This window comes from Monodon monoceros, unplaced genomic scaffold (genome assembly GCF_005190385.1).
Source record: "Monodon monoceros isolate NGI ecotype Baffin Bay Population unplaced genomic scaffold, NGI_Narwhal_1 Super_Scaffold_11, whole genome shotgun sequence".
NCBI lineage: Eukaryota > Metazoa > Chordata > Mammalia > Artiodactyla > Monodontidae > Monodon > Monodon monoceros.
In genome coordinates this window covers 58,147,321-58,175,143 of record NW_021703767.1, presented here as the reverse complement: position 1 = coordinate 58,175,143, position 27,823 = coordinate 58,147,321, and the positions used below count along the sequence as shown (strand labels likewise).

At 43.3% G+C, this 27,823-nt stretch overlaps 1 protein-coding gene across 1 annotated transcript in view; it reads right to left on the bottom strand.

Moving 5' to 3' along the window:
* Positions 1–2,899: 2,899 nt before the first annotated feature.
* The window catches only part of PLCXD2 (phosphatidylinositol specific phospholipase C X domain containing 2), a 43,823-nt gene continuing 18,899 nt past the window's right edge, over positions 2,900–27,823 (bottom strand). Inside the window, exons 2-4 of the mRNA XM_029214840.1 lie at positions 16,706–17,166; positions 11,123–11,364; positions 2,900–3,903 (exon numbers count right to left, since the gene is read on the bottom strand). Coding sequence (XP_029070673.1) covers positions 3,744–3,903; positions 11,123–11,364; positions 16,706–17,166 — 863 coding nt within the window. The 3' untranslated portion in view covers positions 2,900–3,743. The remainder of the gene's footprint in view (positions 3,904–11,122; positions 11,365–16,705; positions 17,167–27,823) is intronic.

Genomic DNA, 27,823 nt, shown 5'->3' with positions numbered 1-27,823 from the left:
ATGGCTGTGCCCCCATCATTAGCCCGTTCCATCTCCCAGAACCTATCAGCAAAAGTCTGCAATTAGCCAATGAAGGCCATTACAAAAACTTCATCTGTGGCATGAACTAATTCTGTAAGATGGCCTAAATTTGCATCGTGCTTTTGCTTCCTAGGAAGCAAAAGTTTCGTTTCAGGCTTAATCTCTTCTGTTTCTCCACCTTTAGTTTAGCACTAAGCCCCCTAGCTGGATTGTATGTAATAATAATGTCTCTGTGGGCAGCACTTCAGAATAAATGAAAGTAGAAAATCCTGACCCACCACGAAATGCATTTAATGCCAGAATGCTCCACTACATTGTCTTATTGAACAGAAAGATAAACTTTTTTTTTTTGCGGTACGTGGGCCTCTCACTGCTGTGGCCTCTCCCGTTGTGGAGCACAGGCTCCGGATGCGCAGGCTCAGCGGCCATGGCTCACGGGCCCAGCCGCTCCACGGCATGTGGGATCTTCCCGGACTGGGGCACGAACCCGTGTCCCCTGCATCGGCAGGCGGACTCTCAACCACTGCGCCACCAGGGAAGCCCCTAGAAAGATAAACTTTTTGATGCGAATATAAGGTCATGTTAGAAGAAGTAGGATTCTTAAGGGTGATCAGTACCTGGGCTCAGATCTTGTGTTTTTGTTTGCGTTTATATAACATCCTGGGTTTGGGCTGTGGCTTAACTGTTCTCAAGAATGCAGGGATCTGGACTCAGCACTAAGGAAATAATTACACTTAATTACTATAGAGTCTCATACAGCAAATATGTAATATTTTTGGCATAACGCTTTTAGATCTGCCATTAATTTAAAGTTTAATCTTCAATAATTTATCATTCCCTTCCATCAATTCCATCTTGACCTCTTTCTCCAATCCTAAGAATATCTTCTGTACCCACGAAACCACGGTGGTACCTCTAAAAGGCTCGAAGTTCAAGCCTTTAAACACTGCTCTACTCTAACTGCAACCTGTGACTGTCCCCTTTGCCACGAAGCCATGGAGGTGTGGCCATGTGGGAAGTGGTCCTGGGAACCCAAGAAAAACTCAGTCTACATTTCAGAATGAACGTGGCCCCAAATCCTGTGAAACTAAAGTCCTCTTTTGCTCAATCAAGTAGCTTTTTCGCTGATCTTGAAGTTCATTCTGAGCAAATACGATAGCCTTGTTTGATCCGAAAAATCCCAAGACCTTGTGAGAATAAGCGATGTGATCAGGTCACAATTTTTTATTGTTGGCAGTTGCAGAATGAGTCATAGACCTAAAGTGTCTCTTCCCTCGGTCCCATCACTGAGTCTCCTGCTTGGCCTGAGGTCAAGGAGCAGAACACACACATCCTTTACAATATATTAAGCAACTTGGTCTTGGGGCAGAAATTCTGCCAATTCAGGGGTGTTTACCAAGGGTGAACTGTAAATAATCCTCCTCCTATCTTCCAGAACTCCTGTGCAGAATTTCAGAATGCAGCCCAGGCTGGCAACCCAAAGCAGCAGGAAGGAGTGAGCGCCTAGCCCTTCCAGAAAAAGCAAGACTCCATGTGTGCGACCTTGGTGTGGTTTTCTGTGCTTTTTTGTCATGAACACCGAGGTGCACTTAAATGTTACAACCCAACTGAAGTGCAACTATATATTTTAACACTAAAGGAGAAAATCAAGTAAACATTTCACTGAACAGTCAGCAGCCCTTGGGTGTCACTGGCATCCTGTGTAGATACCTGTCAACACACCTGGCCTCATAGCACCAAGCGCCTGGGCAAAGCTAAGGCTCAAATAAAACAGAGCAGAATAATTCTCCTCTTGCCTCCATATCTCTTTGCCAAGTAACAAAGGGCTTAAAGAAGGGAAATGATCTAGTCCCTAGCAATTGACCAAGTATTAAAATCAAGACCAAAATGAAATAATGACAACACAAATAAAACCCTGAGGGTAGGCTAGGGAATTTCAGAGCTTGTCACTGCAGTTTAATATCAGAATCGAAGGAAAATTAAGAAAGTGAGGGTACTCACTTTCTCACTCCTTTCCAGAGAAGGCCCTAAAAAAACTGACAATAAAATCCCAGAACAATCTCTGGAGAGGGATTCAAATGCAAGAGAAGGAACGGTTAAACCAGAGGCCTTTGTGTTGTGACGTCCTCGGCTGGGGCTTAAATTACTTTAAGCAATGTAAAGCCTGGAAGACCAAGTGTCAGGGGTGTGCATGTGCTCTTAGCAGCTCAGCTAGGACACCCCCATGGCAGGCAACATGCAAAATCCAGCCATGAACATCGGAGCATAGGTGTGGGAAGCTGCTGGGAGGTGGTCCAACCATCTGTATAAAGGCACACAGCCGTCCGGGATTCCGTGTTATCTTTCAGCCTTAAGGATCCAGAAGACGACACTTCCTTAGGGATTCTCAGAGAGTTCTGAGGAGCACTGAAGTACACACACTCCCATGGCCAGTGTTCTTTCTAGCACCTTCCTTTTCATCCCTCTTCTAGAGGGTTTTCCTTAAAAACCGAGAGCTCTTCATGACCCATTTCATCTTCTGTTCCAGTGCACGGCTTGGTAGTGGCTTCTCGGGTCTGGACCATACCCACACACGAACACCGTCCCCAGCGTGATGGGCTGGGGTGGGGGGCAGGACATCTACAGCATCTATAGTAGAGTCAGAGGTCGCTCATGGTCCTGAGATGCGTGGTCCTGTGGAGGGGAGGAGGACCGTGGCAGCATCTGGCCTGGGTGAGAAAAGTTCAGGAAGCTCCTTTGTGAGTGCTCTTGAGGTAAGAAGCACTGAATATATTCAACCTATAAATAAATAAAAGAATAAATAAATAAATAAAACACAAGAGGGCTCTTTAGAGATAAGCACCTCTTATCGATAATAATAAAAAAGTCCCCTCTTGAGTTTCAAAGCCCTCCTTCAGTGGTGATTAGCAGGCTCAGAACAACCTGCAGAAAGTAGAACAATCAAGACACAAACTGGAAGTGTTCCAACACTGTGTATTTCTCACGGGATGACACACCATCGTCCCAAATGTCCCCGAGGTAGTCTTGTTTTCAAGGAGTTACAGAACAGCTCCAAACCCACTTGTTTCTGATACCGAGGACAGTACGCACGGTTTATCTAAAGAATGAAGATGACCAATTACCAGCACAAGCACTGCAAGATGGCTTGTGGCTGAAATAGCTTGGTGATAAATACATCTTACTCTTGGGGAAGAAGTGGTGACGTTTAACACGCTTAGAGAAAACTGGTGCTTGGCCTTTCTCCCCTCAGAGCCCCAGGCTGGTGATAGAGCCACCGCACAGGGCAGTCCACACCTGCCATGAGCCATCCTTTGGATCAGGAATGCCCTTCTGCTTCAGCCTTCTCTCTGCCTCAAACACAACATCCCAGAAGACAACAGGGAACTGGGCCAATTAGGGGACACTCAATACCCCAGTGGAACCTGGAAACCCCACTTCCGTATTACATTCAACATCATATGCCATTGGGGAGATGCTGACCCTGATCACATGAAACAAGCTTTCTTCCCTCGGACTTAAGTTTTTACAAAGTCTCATTTGGGAAAAATGCAATTAAAAGCCCTGTAATTTTATCCAAATGGCCCTGTGAGGAGGGGAAAAAAAAAATATCCCCTCCTCTGACTCCCTTCACCATCACTGCCCAGGGGCCAACTTAACAAGAAACGCTTCAGAACTCTAGCCTGGATCAACAACTTCAATATTAAGTTAAATAACAAGTTAAATCAGCATTTAGCCAAAGCTCTATCCTCCTGTAGGAGGTCATTCAATTCAATGACAGCTGTGGCAAAGTCCACCAGGTCCACAAAGTCAGACGTGATGATGTTGACACCCAGGGCTCCAGGCTTCTGAGTCTTCACCCAGTCCAGGATGGCAGGAAGATTCCTACACAGGAGAGTGTTGGGGCAAGAGAGAACAGAGAGTAGCGTTTAGAAACGGGAAAGAAAACATTTCTGTTAATGTAACAAAAGCGTGTCAACAGAGGCATAAGCTCATGGTGTCATAAAGGGACACCAAATTTGTCCCTTTAAGCTTAAATCTTTTTCAGGGACAGAGTGATGTCTAGTCCATTAGAGAACTGTACTTTTAGGGTTTCTGTGCTGGAAGAAGAAATTCTTCGCCTCAATCACCAAAGACATACCATGTCAACGGGACCTTGAAAAACTAAGATCAAGAGGCTAATTATTGGCGAGTTCTTTAATTTTTTTGTAGCACGAAATTTTATCATGAAACTTTTCAAACATATCGCAACACTGAAAGAAATTTACAGTAAGCATATCCACCATCTAGATTCTACCACTAACATTTTACTATACTTGCTTACCATATATCTGTGCATCAATCCAGCTTATATTTTTGACAAATTCCAACTGCAAACATCTATACACATTCCCCTCAGTATCTCAGCATGCAGATCTAGGGTTCAGTATTTGTTTTCAACCTGTTTCCCTTTTGACGTAATGTGTATACCCAGTAAAATGCACAAATCTTAAGTGAACACTGGTTGAGTTTTGACAAATGTATATGTGTAACCCATACCCATCTCAAGGTATAGAACATTACCAGCACCCCAGAAGGTTCTGCATTCACCTTTCCCATCGATCCCTGACCCCATTCTTCCAGAGGCAATAATTATACCGCTGTTGTTGTTGTTGTTTTTAAAAAAACACAGATTAAATTTGCCTGGTCTAGAATTACACATAAGCCATGCAATATGCATTCTTGCGTGTGAGGCTCTTTCACTCAGCATTATGGTTTTGAAATTCATCCATGTTGTTGCATGCATCAGCAATTTGTTCTCTTTTTTAGTCATTGGATAGTATTCCATTGTATGAATATACTGTAATTTATCCATTTTCCTATTGATGGATAAATGGACTGTTTCCAGTTTTTGGATATTATGAATAGAGCTGTTATGGTCATCCTTATACAAGTCTTTTTTGTGGACATTTATTTTCATTTCTTTTGGGTAAGTACCAAAGAGTGAAGTTGTTTTATTATATGTTAGGTTTACATTTGGTTTTATAAGAAATTTCCAGATCTTTACCCAAAGAGGTCGTTCCATTGTACATTCCATGAACAAAGTATGCAAGTTCTGTTTGCTTCACATCCTCTCTTAAATTTGGTGCTATAAATCTTTTTAATTTTAGCTGTTCTAGTGGATGTGTAAAGTTATCTCACAGTGTTTTAGTTTGCATTTTTCTGATCACTAATGATGTTGGGCAGTTTGTCATGTACTTATTGGCCATTTGTGTATCTTCTTTGGGAAGCATCTGCTCAGTTCTTTTACCCATTCTCTCTTTTGCTCTTTTTCTTTTAACTGTTGAGTTGTAGATGTTATTTATATTTTCTGGATACTAGCCTTTTGTCAGATATGCTTTTTGAATATTTTATCCCCACCTGTAGCTTGCCTATTAATTTTCTCAATGGCATATTTTGGTGAGCTGAATTCCTTAATTTTGATGGAGTCTAATTTATCTTTTTTTTTTCTTTTATGGTTTCTGTGACCTGTCTAAGAAACTTTTGCCTACTCCCAAGTCACAAGATACTTTCCTGTTTTATAATTTTAGCTTTTATGTTTAGATCTAAGATCCATCTCAAGTTAATTTTTATATATGGTGTGAAGCAGGGGCCAAGGTTCACTTTTGCCATATGGATATACAGTGATCCAGCAGCACGTGTGACTTCTTATTGGACCAATGCTTGCTCAGTTGTCTTACAAATGCAGTCTGTCAGTCTCATGTTATAATTTCTATGTGAAAGCCAGAATGTTATCCAAAGAAGCTCACAATTCAGAGATGTAAACAAACGATGACAGTTTAATGAGATAGTTCCTATATTAGTAGTAAGTGTAAAATACCATGGGTGGTATAGAGGAGGGAGTAATGAAGCACTCAGTTTTGCATCATGGTAACAATAGCTCACTAAATACTTGTGACATTGAAGATGCTATAAGGAAGACACAAACCAGGGCTTATGTTTTGGTTAAGAGACTGGAGGTTTCTTTTAGGGAGGATTTTCTCTGGGTAAAAACTGAAAATAAGCTAAGTTTATTTCTTAAAGGCCCCTTTCTCTTCTTTTGGTAACACTGTCCTTGGTTGTCATCTTCTCCCCGCCTTGTGCCTCTGAAGCTCTCTTCCCTCCTCTGAGTGTACATTCAACTTCTCAGTCTCTCTCTAGGCAACCCTGTCAAGGCCTTGAAGCATTTTGTCCTTCTCCACTTTCTTTTCCTTTTACCGTGACAACTGTAATCGGTCCTGGGTCTCTTCCCTCGCTCAGCAGACTCTGTGATCAGCCATGGGCCTAAAACACATCTCACAAATTGATTTGCATTTTTATATTCATAGCTGATTATGACTTAATAAGCCAATATCACAGGGGTACTTCCATTCTTAACTGGGACTCCTGACAATTTAGTAGTACCCTTGATTTGACCATAACCTATTCAGTTTCTCTGTGCCTCAGTCTCTCCCCCTGTAAAATGGGGATAATAATAAAACTTCATATAGATTTGGGGGACTTAAATAAAGTAATATGTGTAAAGTACTTAGAAGAGGGCCTGGGATATAATAAGTACTCTGTAAGTGTTGGGGACCAGAGAAGGAATCATAAATGGTAGAGATTTGGGGGTGGGGGTAAGGAAACGTCCTAAAGTGGTCACATCCTGCTGCTTAGGTGACAAAATGTGTCCTGAGAGGGAAGGGTCACAAAGGCAGTCATCCCTTGGAGACAGAGACCTGGAACACAGAGTGGCCCACACGAAGGCCACAGCAGCCCTGAGCCTGATGCATTTCAGCCTTCTTTTAAAAAAAAAAATCTGCTTGTCCATGTTTAAGTATGAAATTCTGGCACCACCTTCTGGTCATCACGGGGAAATGAGAATGAAAGGTTTGGTCAAGCCAGCCCGTGGAGGATCCCTGGAGGCCTGGAGGCCGAGCAGAGGGAAAGGCCAGCACCTGTGGTCTCCTCTCCCTGACAAAGAGCTCTGTGTCAGCTTTGGGTTCTCGTGTCAGCCTTCCCCAGGGAAAGGATCAAATAACCAGGATTGCGCACAAGGATCGAATAACCAGGAAATGCAGAACCCACTGAGCAGGTGCCGCTCTATTCTGTTAACTCTTGGCCTTCACCAAGACCTCTTCACCAAGACCTCTTTACCAAGATTTCTTTACCAAGAGATCAGTGCAGACGGCTGAGTCAGATACTGCTGTGGGGCCGTGAGGCACTGAATCCCAAGGGCTGCAGAGTAGCAGCTCAGAAACTTCTCCCTGGCTTAGAGGCCCACTGAGAGCAGGGCTGGTCCAGTGCAGGGACGGGCATGGCATGCCTGTCTTGTGCCAGGTACTGTGGGAGACGCTTTCTTGTTAAGACTCCACAATCTTGTGCGGTTTTATTAACCCCACTTATCTGGTAAGAAAAACCACAGCTCAGAGACCTCAGGAAATTTGTCAAAGGTAGTCTGGTTTTTCTTTGTGTTTTTTTTTTTAAAGAAGATGTTGGGGGTAGGAGTTTATTAATTAATTAATATTTGGCTGTGTTGGGTCTTCATTTCTGTGCGAGGGCTTTCTCTAGTTGCGGCAAGCGGGGGCCACTCTTCATCGCGGTGTGCGGGCCTCTCACTATCGCGGCCTCTCTTGTTGCGGAGCACAGGCTCCAGACGCGCAGGCTCAGTAGTTGTGGCTCAGGGGCCTAGTTGCTCCGCGGTATGTGGGATCCTCCCAGACCAGGGCTCGAACCTGTGTCCCCTGCATTGACAGGCGGACTCCCAACCACTGCGCCACCAGGGAAGCCCAACTTTACCAGCTCTTTAAAGGCCCTATCTCCAGATACAGCCATGTTCTGAGGTACTGGAGATTAGGGCTTCAACTTGTGAAATTCCAGGGAACACAATTCAGTCCGTAACAGGACCCAAGTCAGGCTTCAACCTTGGGCCTCTGGTTTCAGTCTGTGTCCCCTTCTGCGGCCCCATGCTGCTGTGCCCTCAGGCTCAGGCAAAATTTGCTTTCATTTGATTTCAGTGGGAGTGCAAGGTTTCTAAGGATCTAGGGAAAACTACCTTAGAAATTCAGTCAGAATGGCTATGTTTTACCCCTGCACCACAGCAGGTAGGCGCACCACAGCAGGTAGGCACCACACAGGGGACACCCTCTGTGCCCCGTGCTCTGGGCCCTCGGGACATCACCTGCACAAGGTCACTCCTTCAAGACTGGGGAGGTAGTTGGCACAGAGAGTCAGGCAAAAGAGGAGACAGAGAAATATGTTCCAAACGAAAGACCAAGACAGTACCTCACAAGAAGATCTTAATGAAATGGAGATAAGAATGGATATATTTTTCATGGCTTCAAGCAAACAAAATCTCAAGTCCAAAGTTGACCTAAGAGTTAGCGGGATGGGGGGGTTAACTGTCTGCTGAGAAAACCACCACTACATTTACAGGAAAATATACCTTGTCTTTTCCTCTCAGTTAAGCTGATAACTGGTGCCCAGGACCAGTCTGACAGCACCCCGTGTGCCTTACGACAGACCTTCTGGGTGTTGGCTCTCAGGGAAGGCCCGTGACAACTGCTTCTCCCATATGCTTGAGAAATGAAATATTTCCTGCCATGTCAATAAACAAAGGATGTCACAGTCATCAATGACTATACCCCTCAAACGTGAGCCAAGGAAACTCAGGGCTGAAAAGAATACCTGCCATCTAGCAGCCGTCAGACTGCAGCCACTCCCTGCGGTGAGCCCTGAGGAAACTCAGGATGTGTCAGGATACTGGCCCCAGATGGCTGAGGTGCATAGCAAAGGAATGATTTCAGTGAGCCAAGACTCTTGCATCTTCCGTACATAGAAAAGCGCTAAATTCCTTAACTTGAGATGTCTGGTTTTCTTTAATTAGCCATAATCTCCTGACGTTCCCGACTACCTGCCCTTTGTTGCAAAACTCCTATGTATCCTGGCTTCCCCCCTCCCCTCGTTGGAGCAGCTTCTCAGAGTTATCTGAAACGCTGTCTCCTGGGCTTCAGTCCTCATTCTGCCCCCAATAAAACTTAATTCGCAGCTCTCACGCTGTGCATATATATTTTGTTAAGTCAACACGCTCGTTCAATAGCCCAGGGGAAATGACAGCCACATGTCGTGCTGGTGTTTGGGAACAAACTTGACCAAAGCAGCTGACGTGGAGGCCTAGGACTCCTAATGCATCTCGGTAATATTCTTGTGACCAGCAGGTGGCGAGATGCCCCAGTACCCTTCCAATCTCCCAGACGTGTGCTTGCAGCCAGCAGGTTAAGGCTCTGGCGTGCTAGGACGCTGGGACTTTGGGCGCGTGCGCCATCGTTACCTCTCAGTGGAAGAGCCTTGTGCTTCATCTGCAGCCAGATTAAAGATGCAGGAACTCACGAGTATGAAAAGCATTGTGACTTTGTGGGTTCAGAATTGTAGCCAGTAAGAGCTGACCGGATTCAGGTGCTAGTGGGACAGTCACAGACCAGTGGAGCAGAAAGGAACAGGGCACTGAAGTGTGCGACATACAGGCCAGTGCTTGGATGCTGAAAGGGGCAATGGTCCAACAATCAGAAGTCCACGGATGGGATGTAATACTGACTCTTACCAGCTTTGGGGGTCTGGGTCACTTAACCTCATTGGGCCCATCTGAAGCGGGGACAATAACATGCTTTAGCCAACGTGCCCTCCTGGAGGCTGGCTTACTTTAAGAACCTAATGAAATCATCTTCAAGAGGGTGCTCTATATTCAGGATACGCTATACAGATATAACACCCTTATTTTTAAAGACTTCCTCTTCCTTCCAAGTACAGCTCTCTGCACAGACTTTATCATAGTGATTTTCACAGTGTTACATAGAAATTTACATGTTTATTTTTCCCGATAGAATGTACGTCTGTGGGGGCAATGACTAGATTATTCACCTTGTGTCTTTGGACCTATAGCTCCTGTTCATCGCTGCATAAATAAGTAAATAAATGATGTTAATCTACAAATTTACCACAGGCATGAGGAAATGGTATGGATATATGAGCATGTACTATAAAAAGGAAAGTTCATGATTCTGGTCTTGGTTTATGAAACTCTCTTTCCCAAGTTAAGCACAGGTAATTCAGTGAAGACTTAGTAGAGCCACGCAGAAAGAGGTTTCTGGTTCTGTTCGTGGCCAGCACAATCAGAAGCTCTCAGTTCGTCATCCAAACTCCTGCCAGGTGAACACCTGTTATCAGAAGTCATATCCAAGCTATCCAAAGAGACAGGGACACGTTTTTTGATGAACCTTTCATTATCTGAACTCTGGTGCTCAGCACCTGGAACTCGGGAACCAAAGTGATTCTCGTAAATATCCCTTGTTATCCAAACATACTGGTTTGTTCAGCTTGGATTGTGAGGGATGCCCTATTAGCCAAATGTATTTATAACGTTCCCTTTATACACAGGCATAGGCATACACACATACATGTACATATACACAAGCCATCCTTTTTCTTGACGACCCCTATCATTTACTGGTGCCCAGGATAACGAACATCATCTAACACAACGTTTCTGGAGCTTCTCCTGCCTAATTGTAGAGTCAGGATCAGTTCTGCTCCGAGGAAGTATCTGAAGCTGTGGCATATGGTAGGTGGCATCCTGAGATGCTTCTTAGGACTCACTGTCACTAAGGAAGGGAGAAAGGACACCCTAAATCCTGGGAGGGTCATCTCTGAATCCCTACTGCCTGGCACAGCAGTCTCATTTAATGCTTCTTAAGAGAGTGAGAGCTTGGGCCAGCTTCGAGGGCAGGGGCAGGAACACGATGGCACCTCCAGCCAGACGTGAACGGACTGCTGGTGGCCGAAAGTGCTTTGTCTCCATATTGAAATTTAGAGGGTATTTATGTTATAATATGTACATTTTAACAGAGTGTTTAGAGATCCTTTGGCCACGGTTAATGCGAGACACCTCAAGTACACAACTTTTTCAAATATAAGGTTTTTTGGGTTTTGTTTTGTTATTTTAAATCTTCAAAGTATATGGTTTTACTGCTGTTTCCTGTTTATTCAGAAGAGAATCAAGATAAAAACATTTTTTTTAACCCTCACTTGTGAAAAGGAAGCAAATTCTTACCTATGGACCAGCGTGTTCTTGAGGCCGCCAACCAGGCCCCGGGCGATGGTCTTCACTCTGGGCGTGAGGATCGCTTGAGACACGTGGAAAGATCCGTGGGGAGAGCGCTCACTCAGCGTGGTCTCCAAGAAGAGGATGAGCTTGCGCACACTTGTGGTATTTGCCCAGGGCGCTGGGATCTTCTTTCCAGGCCATAGGAAGGGGTATTGCTTGTAGAAGGGACAGTGATAGAAGATGAGAACCTGAAACGTTCAGAACAAATAAAGGAGAGCAGTTCATGAACAAGCTGAGTGTGTTAACTCCTCGGCTTTACACTGATGGATTGTTGGGAGGAAAGGCGCACAAATACAAACATATGTGGAAATTCAAAAATTTTTATATACATATTTTTTTAGAAAAATTAATAAGCAAAGATTTAAGCACTTGCTATATGCCTGACTTGAAGTTTTTAACGTTTTGGGGGTCATGAACACCTTTGGAAGTATGGTAAACTCCTGAACCCCTTCTCAGATTGTTTTAAATGAATGTCTAAAATAAAATAGATAGGATTACAAAGAAAATCAATGAGATGGAAATACAGCTATCAATATAATAATTAACTCTGTAATAAATAAATTAATGTATGCACTTCATAATAAACTCATTAAATAAAAATATTTTGTTTTAAGTCTAATAAGTTCCATAATTTTGAGTAAATGATGAGTATACACAATATTTCAAGATATCTGCACTAAATGAATATCTGTGGTTTCTGTGGGGACAAAGTCATACGAGTTGCCAACACTGCCAACACTGCCAGCACTGCCAACACTGCTGACACTGCCATGGGTGACTGCTCACACATAATCAGTGGTTATACTGATATTCAGTTAGAGGTTAAAAGCCAGTATGTACTGCTTTTCCCATCCAAATTCACAGACTTCTTAAATTCTACCCTAACCCACTCCCCTTGGGAACCTCTGGACCCCAGGTGGAGAACCTCAGCGGTTAGTCCTGTCTATAAGTTATGACTCCTATGCTCACGAAATTGACCCTTAGCTCTTGGGTTGAGATCAATACACTGAACTGAATTTGGGAGGATGTAGGTTTTCAGTTGCGCGTGCTGACTCTGAATGAAACTGCCCTTCCTGGGAGAGGGAGGGAGTGAGCTAAGTGAGGCAGGTAAGACTTCGAGTACCGGATGGGTCTCCAGTGGGACCTCTCAGGATGGTGGTGATTTTGCATAATTAGCAAGCCACATCCATGGCATTAATTAGTTTCTGAAGGCAGCAGAGAGACAGGGAATTGCTATTTCGATTGTCCCAATTCAGAGCTCTGATGCTTAGGTTTCCAGAAGTACTATGTTTTTTCTCCTCCCGGGTACCAGCAATTCTTCCCTGGAGGAACGTCCATTGTGTGTATTTACACTCCCTGGACCGCAATCCTCGAATGGCTGGCCTGACAGCATAATTCTGCTGGCACCCAAGGCCAAGAGCTCTGAATGTGTGTCTTGTTTCTGGGGTGCGTTTAGCCTAACTGCTCCTAAAGGCCTAGAGCTAGGGAGCACCAGGCTCAAAGCACTGCACAGGCTGGTTGTTCTTGCTGCTTTTAATGGCTTTGAGTAATGTCTGACTGCCTGCTAATGATGTTGGTGGTAAACACATGGGTTAATGAGGTTAATCACAGGCTCATCGTAAGCAGGTTGCCTGGGAGATTGGGGAAGATTTCCTGCTGGCGTTGTAACTGGCTAGTTTGGAAGGCTGGGGTCTCCAGCATCTGTAAGTGTGAAAAGCTGGGCTGTGAGATGGACAGTGGGCGAGGCGGGAGGCTGTGTGATCCTTCGACAGGGCCTGTCAGACCATTTCCCATGCTGCCTGGCCCCTGAGCAGAGGGTCAGGGGATGAAAGGAAAGCGCTGTTCTTCACTCAGTCTTGGAGAACGAGCAAAAAGGACACATTCTACAAAAGGGGCTTTATGGCTTTCCTCAAGAGCCTTCTCAAGTAATCTGATCCTAAAGGTTATAGGGGGAATTTCTGTTTATGGTAGGAGCTTGGCTTAGCAAACCAGCCCTCATTCTACAGAATTCTGGGGGGCAGTAAGTCTTGCCCAGGGCCTGTGTTTTGCATCTGACTCCCGACCTCGCTCTGCTGTATTTTCTGTCTGAGATATTCTTCCCTCCAGCTCAGCAATTCATATGCAGGTTTTCTCTTGAGACTCAGATTTAAAATCTCATTTCCTTTAAGAATTATTCTTTAATTGACCTCTTCTTATTTTGATCATTCTTTTACAGGGGCCCCTGGGATGCAGATTTCTACTTTTCAATTGACGGATTACAGAACCCTTTTTTTTCATACAGCACATTTGAGGCAGTTTTGCCTTGTAATTGTATGTATCAGTTGTCTTATATTTTACTAGTGGCACATATTCTTACCTTCTCATTAAGATTCTAAATACTGCCAAGTTGTAGATGAAATCTTCCAATTCACTGTACCCTCAAAACTCATAACCACTAATATACCAATACATACCTGTGAGCTGTGATATAACTGCATATTGAGTAAATGAAGTGTGACTGAATGGTAGTACACTTTTTTCTATCAAACTGTAGTAATAAAATACTCTGGGGGTTACATGCAAGGCGGCTCATTGCATAATGAATATTTAAAGTTTAACCACCAATGTGGCACTGCCCCAGCAGGGGGCAGATGATTGAGGGCTCTGTTGGAGATCTCTTTCGCTTTTAAGAAGAGGTTTAGCAGGGAAACCTCTGGGAAAGGAAGGGGAGCAGGGAAATCCTGGAATTCAAATTGATGACATGCTCCCTTTTTCTGACACATCATCACAGTCTCTTTCCTTCATAATTTTAGGGGTATTGGCTGTTGAATGACACAGATTAGCCCATACTTAAAAACTATAACAGATCTTTACTGTTCTGCTAGAAATTCACTGTCCACATGATTCATTATTCCTGAAATTACCTGTTTCTCTTGCAAATTTCTAAATGATTTAGTATGCAATGTGGCAGCCCATCCAGAATACTATCTGTGCATAAAATTACAAAACTATAACAGATACCTGTTTATAAATTTAGCTGGACTCAAATTTAACCTTACTTGAATCCTCGTATTCAAAAGCCCTCTCACGGATCTTCCCTGTCTCCCATTCTGCTAACCCTCTGAGACCTTCTGATAATAGGGCTCTTGAATAAGGAGAAAGTGTTTTTATTAGCATCGTCTATGACACTAGTTGAGAAAATCACCAAGATGTGTGAACAGCCCTGGGAGAGCATTGAAGGATGTGGGAACTCGTAGAGCCCAACAGCCTGTGACTGAGTCCTGGCCCTTGTGGCTCACTGACAATGTTCTCTTGGGCAAGGTGCTTAATTGCTCCCTGCCTCAGTTTTCTCATCTGTAAAATGAGGATAATAATGACAGCCTATGTCATAGTGTTGTTGAGAGGATTAAATGAGTTAATCCCTGTACTTAGTACATTGTAAAGGCTCAATAAATGTGTTATTTCTCTTGTTACTAGTATTATTTAGCATTGTAAGAGAGAGATTCCACTGGGGAAAAATCTGTCCAAATTTTTTTTTTTTTTTTTTTTTTTTTTGCGGTATGGGGGCCTCTCACTGCTGTGGCCTCTCCCGTTGCGGAGCACAGGCTCCGGACGCGCAGGCTCAGCGGCCATGGCTCACGGGCCCAGCCGCTCCGCGGCATGCGGGATCTTCCCGGACCGGGCCGCGAACCCGTGTCCCCTGCATCGGCAGGCGGACTCCCAACAACTGCGCCACCAGGGAAGCCCAAATCCCTCCAAATTTGACCTGCGAGTCTGAATAGATACAAACTTAGGTTTAGGGGAGAGGTGTGATAAATATTTGGCAAAATATCACTTACAAAAGTTTTAGTGAAGAAAAATAGCTTAGATAAAACTTAACAGATACTAAGAGTTAACTCATTAGTCTTCGTAGATTCAAAGACCTTTAGCACTTTCACGGGTGTGCAAAACCACCTGGTGTTTCCCTGGTTGTTTCCTGGTGTTTACTCAGGCTGAGCCTGGGAGTCATCCTGGAATCCTCACATCCCAACAGTTAGGAAACGCTATTAGGTCTAACTTCTGGTGGATTCCAAATCTGACCACTTCCCACTACTCTCCTCACTGGTTTCTGTACTTCCCTTCTGTCTTTCCAGGGCTCTTCCTAGTAACCAGAGGGATACCATCAAAACTTAAGTCAGGCCACAACACCCTGTGCTCAGAACCCTCCCAGAACCTTCCTCACTCAGAGTAAAAGCCAAGTCCTTTCAGTGCCTTCAAGGGCCCCCTGATCAACCATTATCTCTCTGACCGCGTCCACTGCTCTGCTCTCCAGTCCCGTGGCCCCTGCTTTTCCTCAACCATGTCAGGGACCCTCCTGCTTTGGGGCTCTGCTCTGACTGGTTCCTCTGCTGGGGAAGCTCTTCCTCCAATAGATTCACTCCCTCAAATGTCATCTTTTCAATGAGGGCTACCCTGATCAACACATTTAAAACTGTGACCAACCCTCCAACCCATAGATCCCTGGTTCCCCCTTACTGTGCCCGGCTTTCTTTTTCCGTTGCTTATTACTTTCTAACATTCTCTATAATGTGTTTATCATGTTTATTATCTATGATCTATCTCCGTCCACCTGAATGAAATCTCCATTAGGGCAAGGATCTTTGTTTTATTTACTGATTTATCCCAAGTGCTTAGAATGGAGCTCGGCACACACTTAGTGTTCACCATACATTTGCAAAGGAATAATCTTTAATCGCTTTCTAATTAAAAGCTCTTCCCTCAGTTCAAAAATCACTGCCTCTTTAAGATGCTTTGGTTAATGCATCTATGAGTAAGGGAGCAACTGTGAATGAAAGGTACTTTTTTGCTTTTTCTTTTTTAAAGAGAGTCTAAATTGGAGCCTGACCATTCCTGAAGCTCTCCTCTCTCACTATCCACCATCCTCTGGGACCAGGACAGAATATATCTGAGGCCCGCGCTCCTTTTCCTGAGTCTGTCCTTCCTGGGTCTGGGTTTGGGGCTCTTCTCAACTTAGGGATGCTCCTCTGGCCTTGATCCCTTTGCGGGTTCTTCCTTCCTTAACTGTCTTCCCCGCTGACCCAAACTCTGTGGAGATGGCCTTTCAAAATGCTAACTAACACCTCTGAGACGAATCACCTCATGTGCCTTTGTCAGCTAATGCAATCAAACAATATTTGGCAGGGATTATCTGATATTGAGTTGAAGACAGGATGGGACAGATGAAATCTAAGGAGAACTAGGAGTGTGAAAACAGATACAATGGGAGACAGAAAAATGGTAATGGCCAACTGGTCCTATTTCACAACTCTGCCTTGGGCTGGTTCTGGCCAGGCCATTGCCAAACAAGTTAATCCCAGTTCAGCTGTGCCCAGGGGAGCCCTTGGAGCCGTCTTAGAGCCCATGAACTGGTGTGCAGATCTTTATCATCCCAAACAATCTATGCCTTCTGACCCAAGAGCCCTGGAGTGAGCTGCCTTAGAGCTGGTGACACAGAAAAAGCAGAAAGAGTTCTGTTGTTGCCCTTGGAAGCTAATCTCTGTTCCCTCCTACCTGGCACTTCTTCTCCCACAGCGTCTGGAGCGTCATACTCTCCACACTGCAGGCTGAGCACAGCTTGTTCCCAAAGGCCTCCTGGATCCGGAGAATCAGGCGTTTGTGATGGGCTTCGTCCATGGCATAGAAGTGGTTGAAATCCAGGAAGACAATCTCTTGGGGGTGCTGTGTGAGGAATGAGTCAATCTCCATCAGCCCATCCCAGACCCTGATGCCAAAAAGCCCGTGAATGAAGTAGATTTCCTGGTCGGCATCCCCTGGCTTGGAAGACACGCGCAGGTCGAAGTAGCGGATCCCAGCGTCCAGCTGTTCTCGGAATGTCAGGTTCTGAGTCACAGACCATTTCTTCATGAGCTTCTTTACCAAGGAGATCCTGGCGAGGCGTTTGATAGCTGGGGTTTGGTCAGGCCCCACTGGGGACTTTTCGTCTACCCAGTAACTGAATGAATCATGGGAGCCTATATGAAGCAATAAATGTGAGGAGAGGGGTTGAGACTGGAGCTGGGACAGATAATCCAATTGATAAGAAAACAACAACAAAAATTTAGAGCCAAGCACACATGCAGAATATTGTGAACAAATACTTGCAAAAATTTTCAAGCTTGCCAGGGATGAAATAAACCAAATAAGAGTAACATAGTCTTGCTAGCAGCTTGTCAAGCCTGCGGTAAAACTATAATTTCATACATTGCTGGTATAAGGTATTGATTAATTAATAAATACCTTTTTTTTTTTTTTTTTTTTTTTGCGGTACGCGGGCCTCTCACTGCTGTGGCCTCTCCCGTTGCGGAGCACAGGCTCCGGACGCGCAGGCTCAGCGGCCATGGCTCACAGGCCCAGCTGCTCCGCGGTATGTGGGATCTTCCCGGACCGGGGCACGAACCCATGTCCCCTGCATCGGCAGGCGGACTCTCAACCACTGCGCCACCAGGGAAGCCCACGTCCCTCTTTTTGTATAAGCCAAATCTGCTATTAAATGATCAAATGCATGTTGTATTTCTCTTCCTTAAAGAGGGTAGGGATCCTCCTAGACACTGAGATGATCTTATTGTTATAAAGTCTAAGTGACCACGAGAGACACATTTCTAACTATAGTGAGAAAATATTTCAGCAGTAACTTAAGAAAAAATTATCTTTAACAAATATCTTTTGTTTTGTCATTGGTTTCTATCTGGTGTCAACCATTATTATTTGGTTGGCTTGGTGACTGGCCCTGACCCTGCGGGGCTCCACACAGGTGGCTGCACTTTGCAAGCAAAACCTAGGAGGAAAGTGTCATGTTCTGACACTACCAACCTTGTTCTTAATCACTACCACCCACACCAGAATCAAAATTCTTATATTCATATAGAATACTCTCGACTGTCACCAGTTATCCTTTTTACTAAATTGTAGAGTAGGCATTTCATACATAATATAGGATTTTACACAACTCTACTGTTTCATGTTTTATTATTTCCATTTTCTTGAAAATAAATCATTCTGGGAATGGCTTTACTGTTCTATCCTCTCAGAAATAAAGCAAAAAAAAAAAAAGGTGGCAAGCGATGCTTTATTTTTATGTAGTCTCTAGAACATGGAGGGTATTCAGTAACTATTAAGAAAAAGCATAGTTATCAATCCTTAGGCAAAATGAATTTTGCAAGCAAGAGAATTACTAGCATATTTAAGGTAAAAAAAAAAATTGCCGTTACTAATAGAAATGTGGGGCAAGTCCACCTGGAGCTTCCATACCGGTTGTCTCTGCTAATGAGACTCACTGGATACTTGCCGAATGTTCTGCTTCCTTGGGCTGCACAGAAATAGGAGATCTTCATACCTCCTCATCAAGAGATTTATTACGAATACATTATGTATAGATGGAGAACAGCCAGTTCTCTCTTCTTTTTAGATTTTATCAGCAGCCCAGCTGTTCGGGAGTGAGTGTGTAATATAGTGTGAGTTCCGCATAATACTTAATTCTTCTTTGGGTATCAGGGAATAGGCGTTATCCAAGCATGGAGGAGAGCAAATCCTCTCTGGTATTCTCTTGTTGGTGCTGAGTCCAGTCTCATGTCCAGAGGGAGATATGCGAACAACCTCTGAGGCTTTTCTCTGTGTCTGAGGATTCTGTGGCACTGTGACAGCGATGGGGCCCCAGGGACCATTTCTCAATACACAGGGTACCCAGCCCATCCCACAGAAGAGGGAGGGTGTGCACGTTCCCTGGGAACCGGGAGTTCCTCTTTCTCTCTTTCCTCCCTTTTCCATTCTGGGTGCCCAGCACTGCCCACTTCCGTCCCCTTGATGGGAAGAGACAGGACAAGGGAACGGGCCATTTGCTGACTGGTTTACAGCAGTTGTCCTACCGAGGCCTCCAGCAGTCAAAGCCAGCACTCACTCATTAACCACTATCAATATTTTTGCCTTTCAACTTACTTTTTTCCAGGAAGTGTTTGGCCTCACTCACATAGAGTGAGAGAATAACATTCAGGTACTTAAGTGCATTTAACTATTTCTTTTTCAAAAAACTGGATAAAAATGCCCCAACCTTCACCAGAATATTTACAAGTTATACAATGTGCAAATAATACTTATAAAAAGAAAATCCTAATATTTTGCACTCCAGATTTATTATCAAAGTTTCCTCTTCTCCCTACACCTGAAAGAAGTTATTTCACTCTTTAAAGATTGTCTTTAGGGCTACTTCTCCCCCTCTGCCCTGGGATGTATGGGTTAAATTCACACATTTCCCCCAGAAGAGGTGGAAAAACCCCTGCTCCATTGGTCCTTGCCTTGTTCTCGAAGAGAACTGCTGTGTGGAGTTGGTAGGGATCTCTGCTCCATGAGTTCTGGCTTGTTTTATGATAAGGTTAGAAAATAGTTTAGAACCTCACCCTGCTGTGATTTCTGCCACGGGAAGTGTTTTTGCTGCTACCACCTGGTAGCCTAGCGCCTGTGCATCTTCACTCATCCTCTCCATGGCTCTTTTATCACTGTCTAAAATAGATTTAAGTGGTCCTCTTTATCTTAAGAACAAAACAAAGCACTTTCCATTACACGCCTTACCCCTTCAAGTGACTATCTTCTCTTTCTTACCAGTTGTTGAATTCTTGAAAAGGAGGCCAGTCGTGTGGCCTTTGTCTCCCCTGATCTACTCCCTCCTTCCAGTTGGAGGCCACCTCCTATCCTTCTATTGCTACTTTTGATCCTTATAACCTTGGAATCAACAACTCCAAGTGGCTTTGTTCTTCTTAGCTTCTCTGAGGGTCTGCTAAGTCAGGCCTTTTCTGGAACCTTCCATTCCCTTGTGATCCACGATGCACACTTTTGGGTGTTCCTATCCTGTTACCTCTCTCCTTTGGCCTCCTTTGCTGGCTCCTCTCCCTCCTTCTTGTTCCCCAGTTTAAACATTTTCCAAGGGTCTTTATTCCTTCCTTCTCCCACCCTCAGAGGTTTCATCCACTTCCCAAGTTTTTACCACAGCACCATTATGCAGACGACACCAAAAGTTTCATTTCTAGCTCAGACTCTTCTAAGTTCCAAATTTATGTTTCCGACTTCTCCTGTGGTCTTCCATCCACGCCTGCCTGCTGACACAACAAATTACAGATTTTCAAAGTCCAGCTACTCATGCTGTCCCTCTCACCCCTACAAAGTGCCTCTCTTGAAGTTCTGCTCAGTTACTCAGACTTGAAACCTCAGATTCTAATTAAATTCTTCCCTCTCCCTCACCCACTTCATCCAACCAGGTACTAAATCTTTGCATTTGACTTTTACAACAGACATCAAACATGTCTCTTCCTTTAACCTTCACCTGCCACCCTCCTCATTACCAGTCCTTTAATCAGGACCAAAACAACCCTAACTTGTCCTTTCAGTCCAGCCTCTCTCCAATTTGTTCATATTTGAAAGTCAATCATCTCAAGATACAGATCAGGTTCAAACTCTGGACACTGGGGTTTAGGACTCTCCTCAGTACCGCTCCAATGTATTATTTCAGTCTCATCTCTCACCAGGCCCCTTCCTGGACTCTATGCACTTACTTTTGCTGACAGCTTCCATAAAATATTCTCTTACCCCAACTCTGTCTACCAGCATTTATAACCCATATTGGGCAAGCTGCCTACCTTATGTCTCAGTTTTTTAATCTGTAAAATGGGCATGATAGTATCAATTGTCACAAAAATTGTTGTGAACATTGGAATGCATGCAAAGTGCCTGGAACAATGCTGATACATACTAAGTGCTGAACTATTGTTACTGTTATTATAAGTCATTCTCTGTTAGCTGGAAACTAGAGGGAAGAAGGGGTGATTAACTGAAATTCCTTATCTTAAATACTTAGGGTCTGGAAGATTTTCTTTCCTGTACCTGAAGCACTGTTCCTCTCCATCTCCATCTTATTGGTTGACATGGAGATGATAGCTTAGCCTCTACTTTGTTGACAGTAGCTGTCACTCACTCTCTTGGTCACAGCCTAAGCTTTGTCATCGCCCACTTCTAAAATCACAAAACGCAATATCCTACTTTCTGATCACAACTTACTTTCTTCTGCCTCATTGTGACTTGACTTCTATTCCCCCTAATCTGAGAGCCCAGAGTTGGCTCTACTTCATCCTTTAGCTACAACCAAGGTTGTTACTTGCCACTTTTACCTGCAGAACTATTCATTATAACCATCCAAAAGCTGTAAGGATCACTGTTGAGGCACTCTGTCTGTCTCTACATGCAGATTGTGTGCACAACCCCAGAATGCACATGGAAATATTAACGTGATATTTTTTAACAAACTTTTTGCCTAATAACAAATGTTCTACTTCTCTAATATTTCTCTTTTATAGAGTGGACTAAATAAGGTTTTAGAAAATAATAGTCATCAAATATTGGATGACTATTTTCAGACTTTTCTGGGTAGGGAACTTTTGTTGTCATCTCAAGAATATTCCATACAGAGCAGGAAATATGGACATACAGGCCTCTCCTTAATGTTCTACACTCCATGGATTGATATCATCCCTAATTTTAGCCCTACAAAGGTAAGGTTTTTTCCTCTAATTTTTTTTTTTTTTTTTTTTTGCGGTACGCGGGCCTCTCACTGTTGTGGCCTCTCCCATTGCGGAGCACAGGCTCTGGACTCGCAGGCTCAGCGGCCATGGCTCACGGGACCAGCCGCTCTGCGGCATGTGGGATCTTCCCGGACCGGGGCACGAACCCGTGTCCCCTGCATCGGCAGGCGGACTCTCAACCACTGCGCCACCAGGGAAGCCCTCCTCCAATTTTTGAAAACTGTTTTTTCTGCAATCCTTTCATTTTCACAATTACCACTCTTGTCTCTTCCTGTTTCTTTATACAATCAAAAGGCATTAAAATGTCTCTATTTCCTCTCTTTATGTATACAAAACCCTGGATAATGTATGTGAAAGCATTTTGTAATCTAAAGCAGTAATTCTCAACCTTGAATGCACATCAGAATCCCCTGGGGGAGCTTTTAAAAAACACCAGTGCCCAAGATCCCACCCAAGACCCATGGAGTCAGAATCTCTCTGGAGTGGGAGTTGAGAATAAAAAACTTGAAAAGCTCGCCTTGTGATTCTATCAGACACCCAGGCTTGACATTCACTGCCATAAATGTAAGATTATCCTTTGCTGACAAGCTCTCTGACTTCCGGGGATCAATTTCTCTGGTTGGTCTTCTACTACTTTCAAATCTTCAAATAATAATCTGGTGCACTACCTTTCCCATATCTGGGTAGAAGCTCTCTTTACCATCCTTTGTGTTCTAGGAATGCCTCCTGCTCTTTGACCAGCTGAATAATCACCACTTCTTTGTAGAGAAGAAAAATATTGGGGCGCCTTGCTTCTTTATCATGCCTTCTAGTAAGTAATTAGATGAGGATCTTTAAGTTTAATTAGAGCATTTCAGACGTGCACTGGGTCACAGAGTTCAGAATAAAGTCACTGAGGCAGCAAAATCACAAGGAAAGAGATATTTGAATGAGAAAAGGTTAGCAGGATGTCTATCCAGTGTTAGGGGTATTTCCTCCTAGACAGCATTAGGTTACAAGATAATCTAAGGGACCAAGTAGGAGAAAATGAGCTGCTTTGTGAGGACTGGGGACAGCCAGTTGGCTCCTTATCTGGAACACCAATTGCTGCTTGACTCTTTCTTAGGTTTGCTATTTGGGAGTTAGGAGACCTCAAGTGAGCACACGACAGTTTTTAGTTAAGGCACTTTCATTACCCATTTCTTGCAATTTGGAACAGTAGCCATTTTTCTGAACTCAATTAAAAAGAGTTTAAAGCAAGCTTCTTGGGAAGCTGGTCTCTAAATAAAACTAAGAGAATTCAAATCACACACCCTGAAGTGATACACGTCATCACAACACAATGGCATTTCAGATTATGAGGTGACTATACATAGAGCCACGGAGGGAAGAATGAGACAAGAGTGAAGTGAAGAATATGAGAAAGAGAAAATCTTCTTTATCACACCTCTGGGTGGCATCCGGGGAGGTGGGGATGGTGACCCAGGTCAAAGAACGCCTGACCTCCACTTGTCAAAGCAGGACCTGAGGGAAACAGGCTCCCAAGGAAAACCCTGTATCCCTGGAAATGTCCACCGACAGCACGGTGTGACAGGCACAGTGCTAGGCCCGATGCTACAGACAGGAGGAGGCTGGAATCCTCCTCGGGACTCGCTGCCTAGCAGAGGAGACCCAAACCCCATCCTGCAACCAGTGGTTTAACAGAAATACATGCCAGAAAGTAGGGGCAATTAACTCCATCCAGGGGTTTCAAAACTTTCATTTAAAGGTCAATTTGTATCTCTGTTTCAGGGATAAGAGAGAACATAAAGAAACGAAGTCGCTCAATATTCTGTGATAACCTAACTGGGAAAAGGATTTGATAAAGAATAGAAACATGTATATGTATATAACTGAATCACTTTGCTGTACACCTGAAACTAACACAACATTGTAAATCAACTCTGCTCCAATATTAAATAAAATTACTTTTTTTTAAAAAAAGAACGCCTGACCTCATAGATTTAAGAAAATCTCTTCTTCTCACTTCCCTCAGGTACCACCCTGCCCTTGGTGGGCCCTTTAACCTTGAAGCCCATTAACTCCTCCAAGTCTGTTCACTGAAGGCCACCCTCCCACCCTGTGTTTACTCACACCATTCAATGTATTGGTGCCCCTAGGCCACGTATTCTCAACTGGGTGACTCCGCCCCAAGGGAACAAAAATTTGGTTCTTGGGGGAATGAAAAAATCTTACTCTTTTTATGTTCAAGGTATAAAGAGAGTACCTAAACAGATATACCATACAGTGTATCTGTGGTATTAAAATTTCATCGCTGCGGGGGTGGGGATAGTAAGAAGGAGTGGCATAGAAATAGCTAAAAAGACTCCTTAGTTTGGCCACAGAGGAAAAAAGGCTGAGAAATATCACTCCAGACTGAGCTCCCTGGTAGCCAAATGGACAGCTGACGTGTCTGGGTTGGATCTCTGACCCTGCACCTCTTTTATCCTTAACTGGCATGTCTGTCAATGCCACCAGTGACTGTTTCCCACTGGACACCATCTATAAGGTGAGTCGATATTGGAGGGTTCTGTTCTCATCCCCTGCCCCTAGAACACTAATGGGTTGAGAGCCAGTTAATTTTTAAATATTCCTACCAGGCTTCTCCAGGCCCAGCAAGTCATTTCTCCACCTACATAGCCCTGAAGGACCCAGAGTTGTAGTGTACAAGATGCCAGTTTAGCAAGAAGAGATTTACCAATGGTAAGTCCTGAGCCCTGGCTTGATGAAACACAGTACCTCCGGATAAGCTACATGGAGAGTTCCCACGATGGTTAAGAGCATGGCGTCTGGTGCCAGGCTACCTAGATACATACTCTTGGCTGCACTGCTTACTAGCTAAGTGACTGAAGTGCTGTGCCTCAATTTCTCACCTGTCAAGAGGGGACAACAATAGTACCAACATCAATGGTTTGTGGTGAAGGTTAAGTGATTCACTTAGGTAAGCATTCAGAAGAGTCCTTGGCCAACAGAATGAACTCAAACATATTATTAGTATTATTTCATTATTAAGGAATTTGTGTTATCTTCTACTTGAATGACACAACCTGAGAGACAAATAATTCTAGTTTTTAAATAATGTTGTGAAACCTCATTAAACATTCATATTCAGGGATCTGCTGTGGCAGTTAACTGAGAAAAAGGAAGTTTGCAGCTTAAGGGATTTATTTTAGGTTTCATCCAGAATTAACATCAAAAGGAATAAATTAAAATCACAGTATTACGTAGGCTAAGTATAAATTGGCACTAAAAGTATAATTATAAACAATCTGTAGTCTGCTCCTGTGTCAATAACAGGAATAAATAAATTCAGTGACTACAACGCAATTTGAAAATATGGGAGAGAAAGTTCCAAGGATATTCTTGAACTTTTTACTTTTAACATCATAGAATTAGACATCCACAAGTGATTTCTATAGAAAAACAAACACAAAAAAACCAAATCCAATCTATCGCTAAAGGCATGTTGGATAGCTGATTTTTGTTGAAGGAAAATCTATAATCCATTATTTGAAGCTCGGTGCTTTGTGACCGCCTGGAGGGGTGGGATAGGGAGGGTGGGAGGGAGGGAGACGCAAGCGGGAAGAGATATGGGAACGTATGTCTATGTATAACGGATTCATTTTGTTGTGAAGCTGAAACTAACATACCATTGTAAAGCAATTATACTCCAATAAAGATGTTAAAAAAAAAAAGAAACAGTAATACTTCCCCAACTCTTCAAAAAACCTATCAGTTTTAATAAATACCAGTAAAACACTCAAACACTTATATAACCATCCACAACGAATCTTTCTATAACAGAAAGCATTAAAACACCAAACACCAGAGTCTTCTTGAAGCTTTCTTCAGTATTCTGAAGTCATACTTTCAGAAGTTTTTTTCTGTATTTCTTGCACATTTAAAATACTAGTGCACAGTTTTTAAGGACGTGAGCATGACCGCTTTATGTCAGATCATCTCCCTCAACATTCTTTATCACTTTGTTTTTTCTTTGCAAGTATGGGCTTTTCAGGCCTCTTGGGTTCACCGATTTTATTCAAAGCCTTTTCACTTTCTTAGAAGATATTTCTACTCAGTAATGTGGCAAGTTGAGAGCACTAATGTACAATTGAGCCTATTGAGAGAGCAGCTGGGCCATGGATGTGACACATTTCTCCATCTCCTGGCCTGGATGTACCTGCAACTTGAATGTTTTTGCTAGCCCACACGTGTGAATTTGCTATGAGATTTTTTCATTCAGGTAGTGAATTCCAGGTAAAACAAATCTTATTATAAGTTGTTATAGCAAATGTTTAAATAGCAAAACTTCATAGTAGGGACACCTATAGAGGTGTTTGGAACTAAGGTCTCTTAGTTGCCAAAGCATTTATGTACACGTCGACGTGTATATGTTGACACTAGAGCGGTCTGTCTGAAATGAAATCCGGATAAAACTTATGTTCAGGAGGAAAAAAAACATGCTCCATTTACTTGGAAAAGTATATTTAAAAGAATTGAAAAAAATTCACTATTTCACAGAAGTATTTTTACTAATAAAAATAAAGATGTTCTAATAGACATAATCATCATTCTGCAAAATTTCTTTTAAAGACAATTATTATTTTGAGCTTATTTTTGAAAGAGCCATCTCAACTCCAGATTTTTATCAGCACTTCATCATACTACTGCTGTCAAAATTAAGATAGTATGGCTCATTGCAGGCTAGGTCTTCAAACATATACTGAATGTGCACGCATTTTCTGTTAGGAAGAGTCAAAGTGTTCAGTTAGGGCTTGTTTATTTTATCTCAGTTTGAACTTTAGGTCATATGATTTGTAATTTCATATTCTTTCTCTGATTATTAGCCTATACCATACCAGGTGAGGCCAGAATAATGCAGGCAGCTTGCAAGAAAACAGGTGCGGCCGTTTTGCCAGTTACCCAGTGGAGCTGATGCTGCATAAAATGGTACTGAATGTCCAATTTATTTTTCTAAATTCATGTAAAATATACATAGCAAAAAATTATTCTGGGAAAATGAATAAGATCTTAGCTGCAAAAACTACAGCGAGAGGATATTAAAGATGCCCAAACACAAAAGACCAAAAATCTTGCTTACACTCTAGCTTAATGAAGCTAGGTCATTCAGATAACCAGAAGGTTTCTGGGCTGGAATTAAGGGTCAACTAGATCAAATGATGGTCAGTGCAAACAGCAGAAGAGAGAGCAGTATCAGGCTTTATAAAGAGAGAGAAAAGATAAGTGTTCAAGCCAAAGAAAGACGGTAATGTTCTCCCATCTCCAAAGGAGGAAAAGAAGAGAGAACAGCCCTCAGGTGGAGTTGGGAGCAGAAACTGAGAGGTCTAGCTGAACAACAGCTCTTCCTCATACTGTCCACCCACCTTGGAGAGTTCTGGGAGATAGCCTGGTGATGTATTAATCCATTTTAAAGGGTTGAATTTTTCTGAAAAAATAAGAGGAATTTATGCCTTGATTTACACAGAGCCCAGAAGATTCTATCTTCATATAATTTCTAAGAAATCTTTCAAAAGTATTTCTTAGAAAATGAGCTTAAAAATGAGGTTTGGGCCCTCAAACCCACTGTCTCACTAAAAGTGTTTGCATTTTAATGAACCTGTGATTTTTAAGAAATTAAAAAAAATTTTTTTTCAAAAGTTCTAAAACTAAGGCAATCAAAACATTCCCACTCAAGATCATTTGAACAAGAAGTCAGGATATTCTTCTAAGGTTTGGAGAGACCACTACTCTCAGACTCAAATGGTGACAGGGAATATACAGGGACACCTCTCTGGCCCTTCACAGAGCATGGGTCCAGCTGGACTCCAAATGCCCTGCTGCTTGGCTCTCACTTCCCGAGGAGGCTGTCACCAGCTCCTCTCCCTCCCCGGCATCTTCCTGCCTCGTGACAGCAGCTCTGGCAGCACCGTGGGCTTCCAGGGAGAGCTATGTTGAGGGGCACAGTATCAGAGTGGTGGCTGAAGGGACCCGTCAACAAGGGATGTAAAAGTATCACTGGGATAATCTACAAACTTGGTGCCAGTTGATG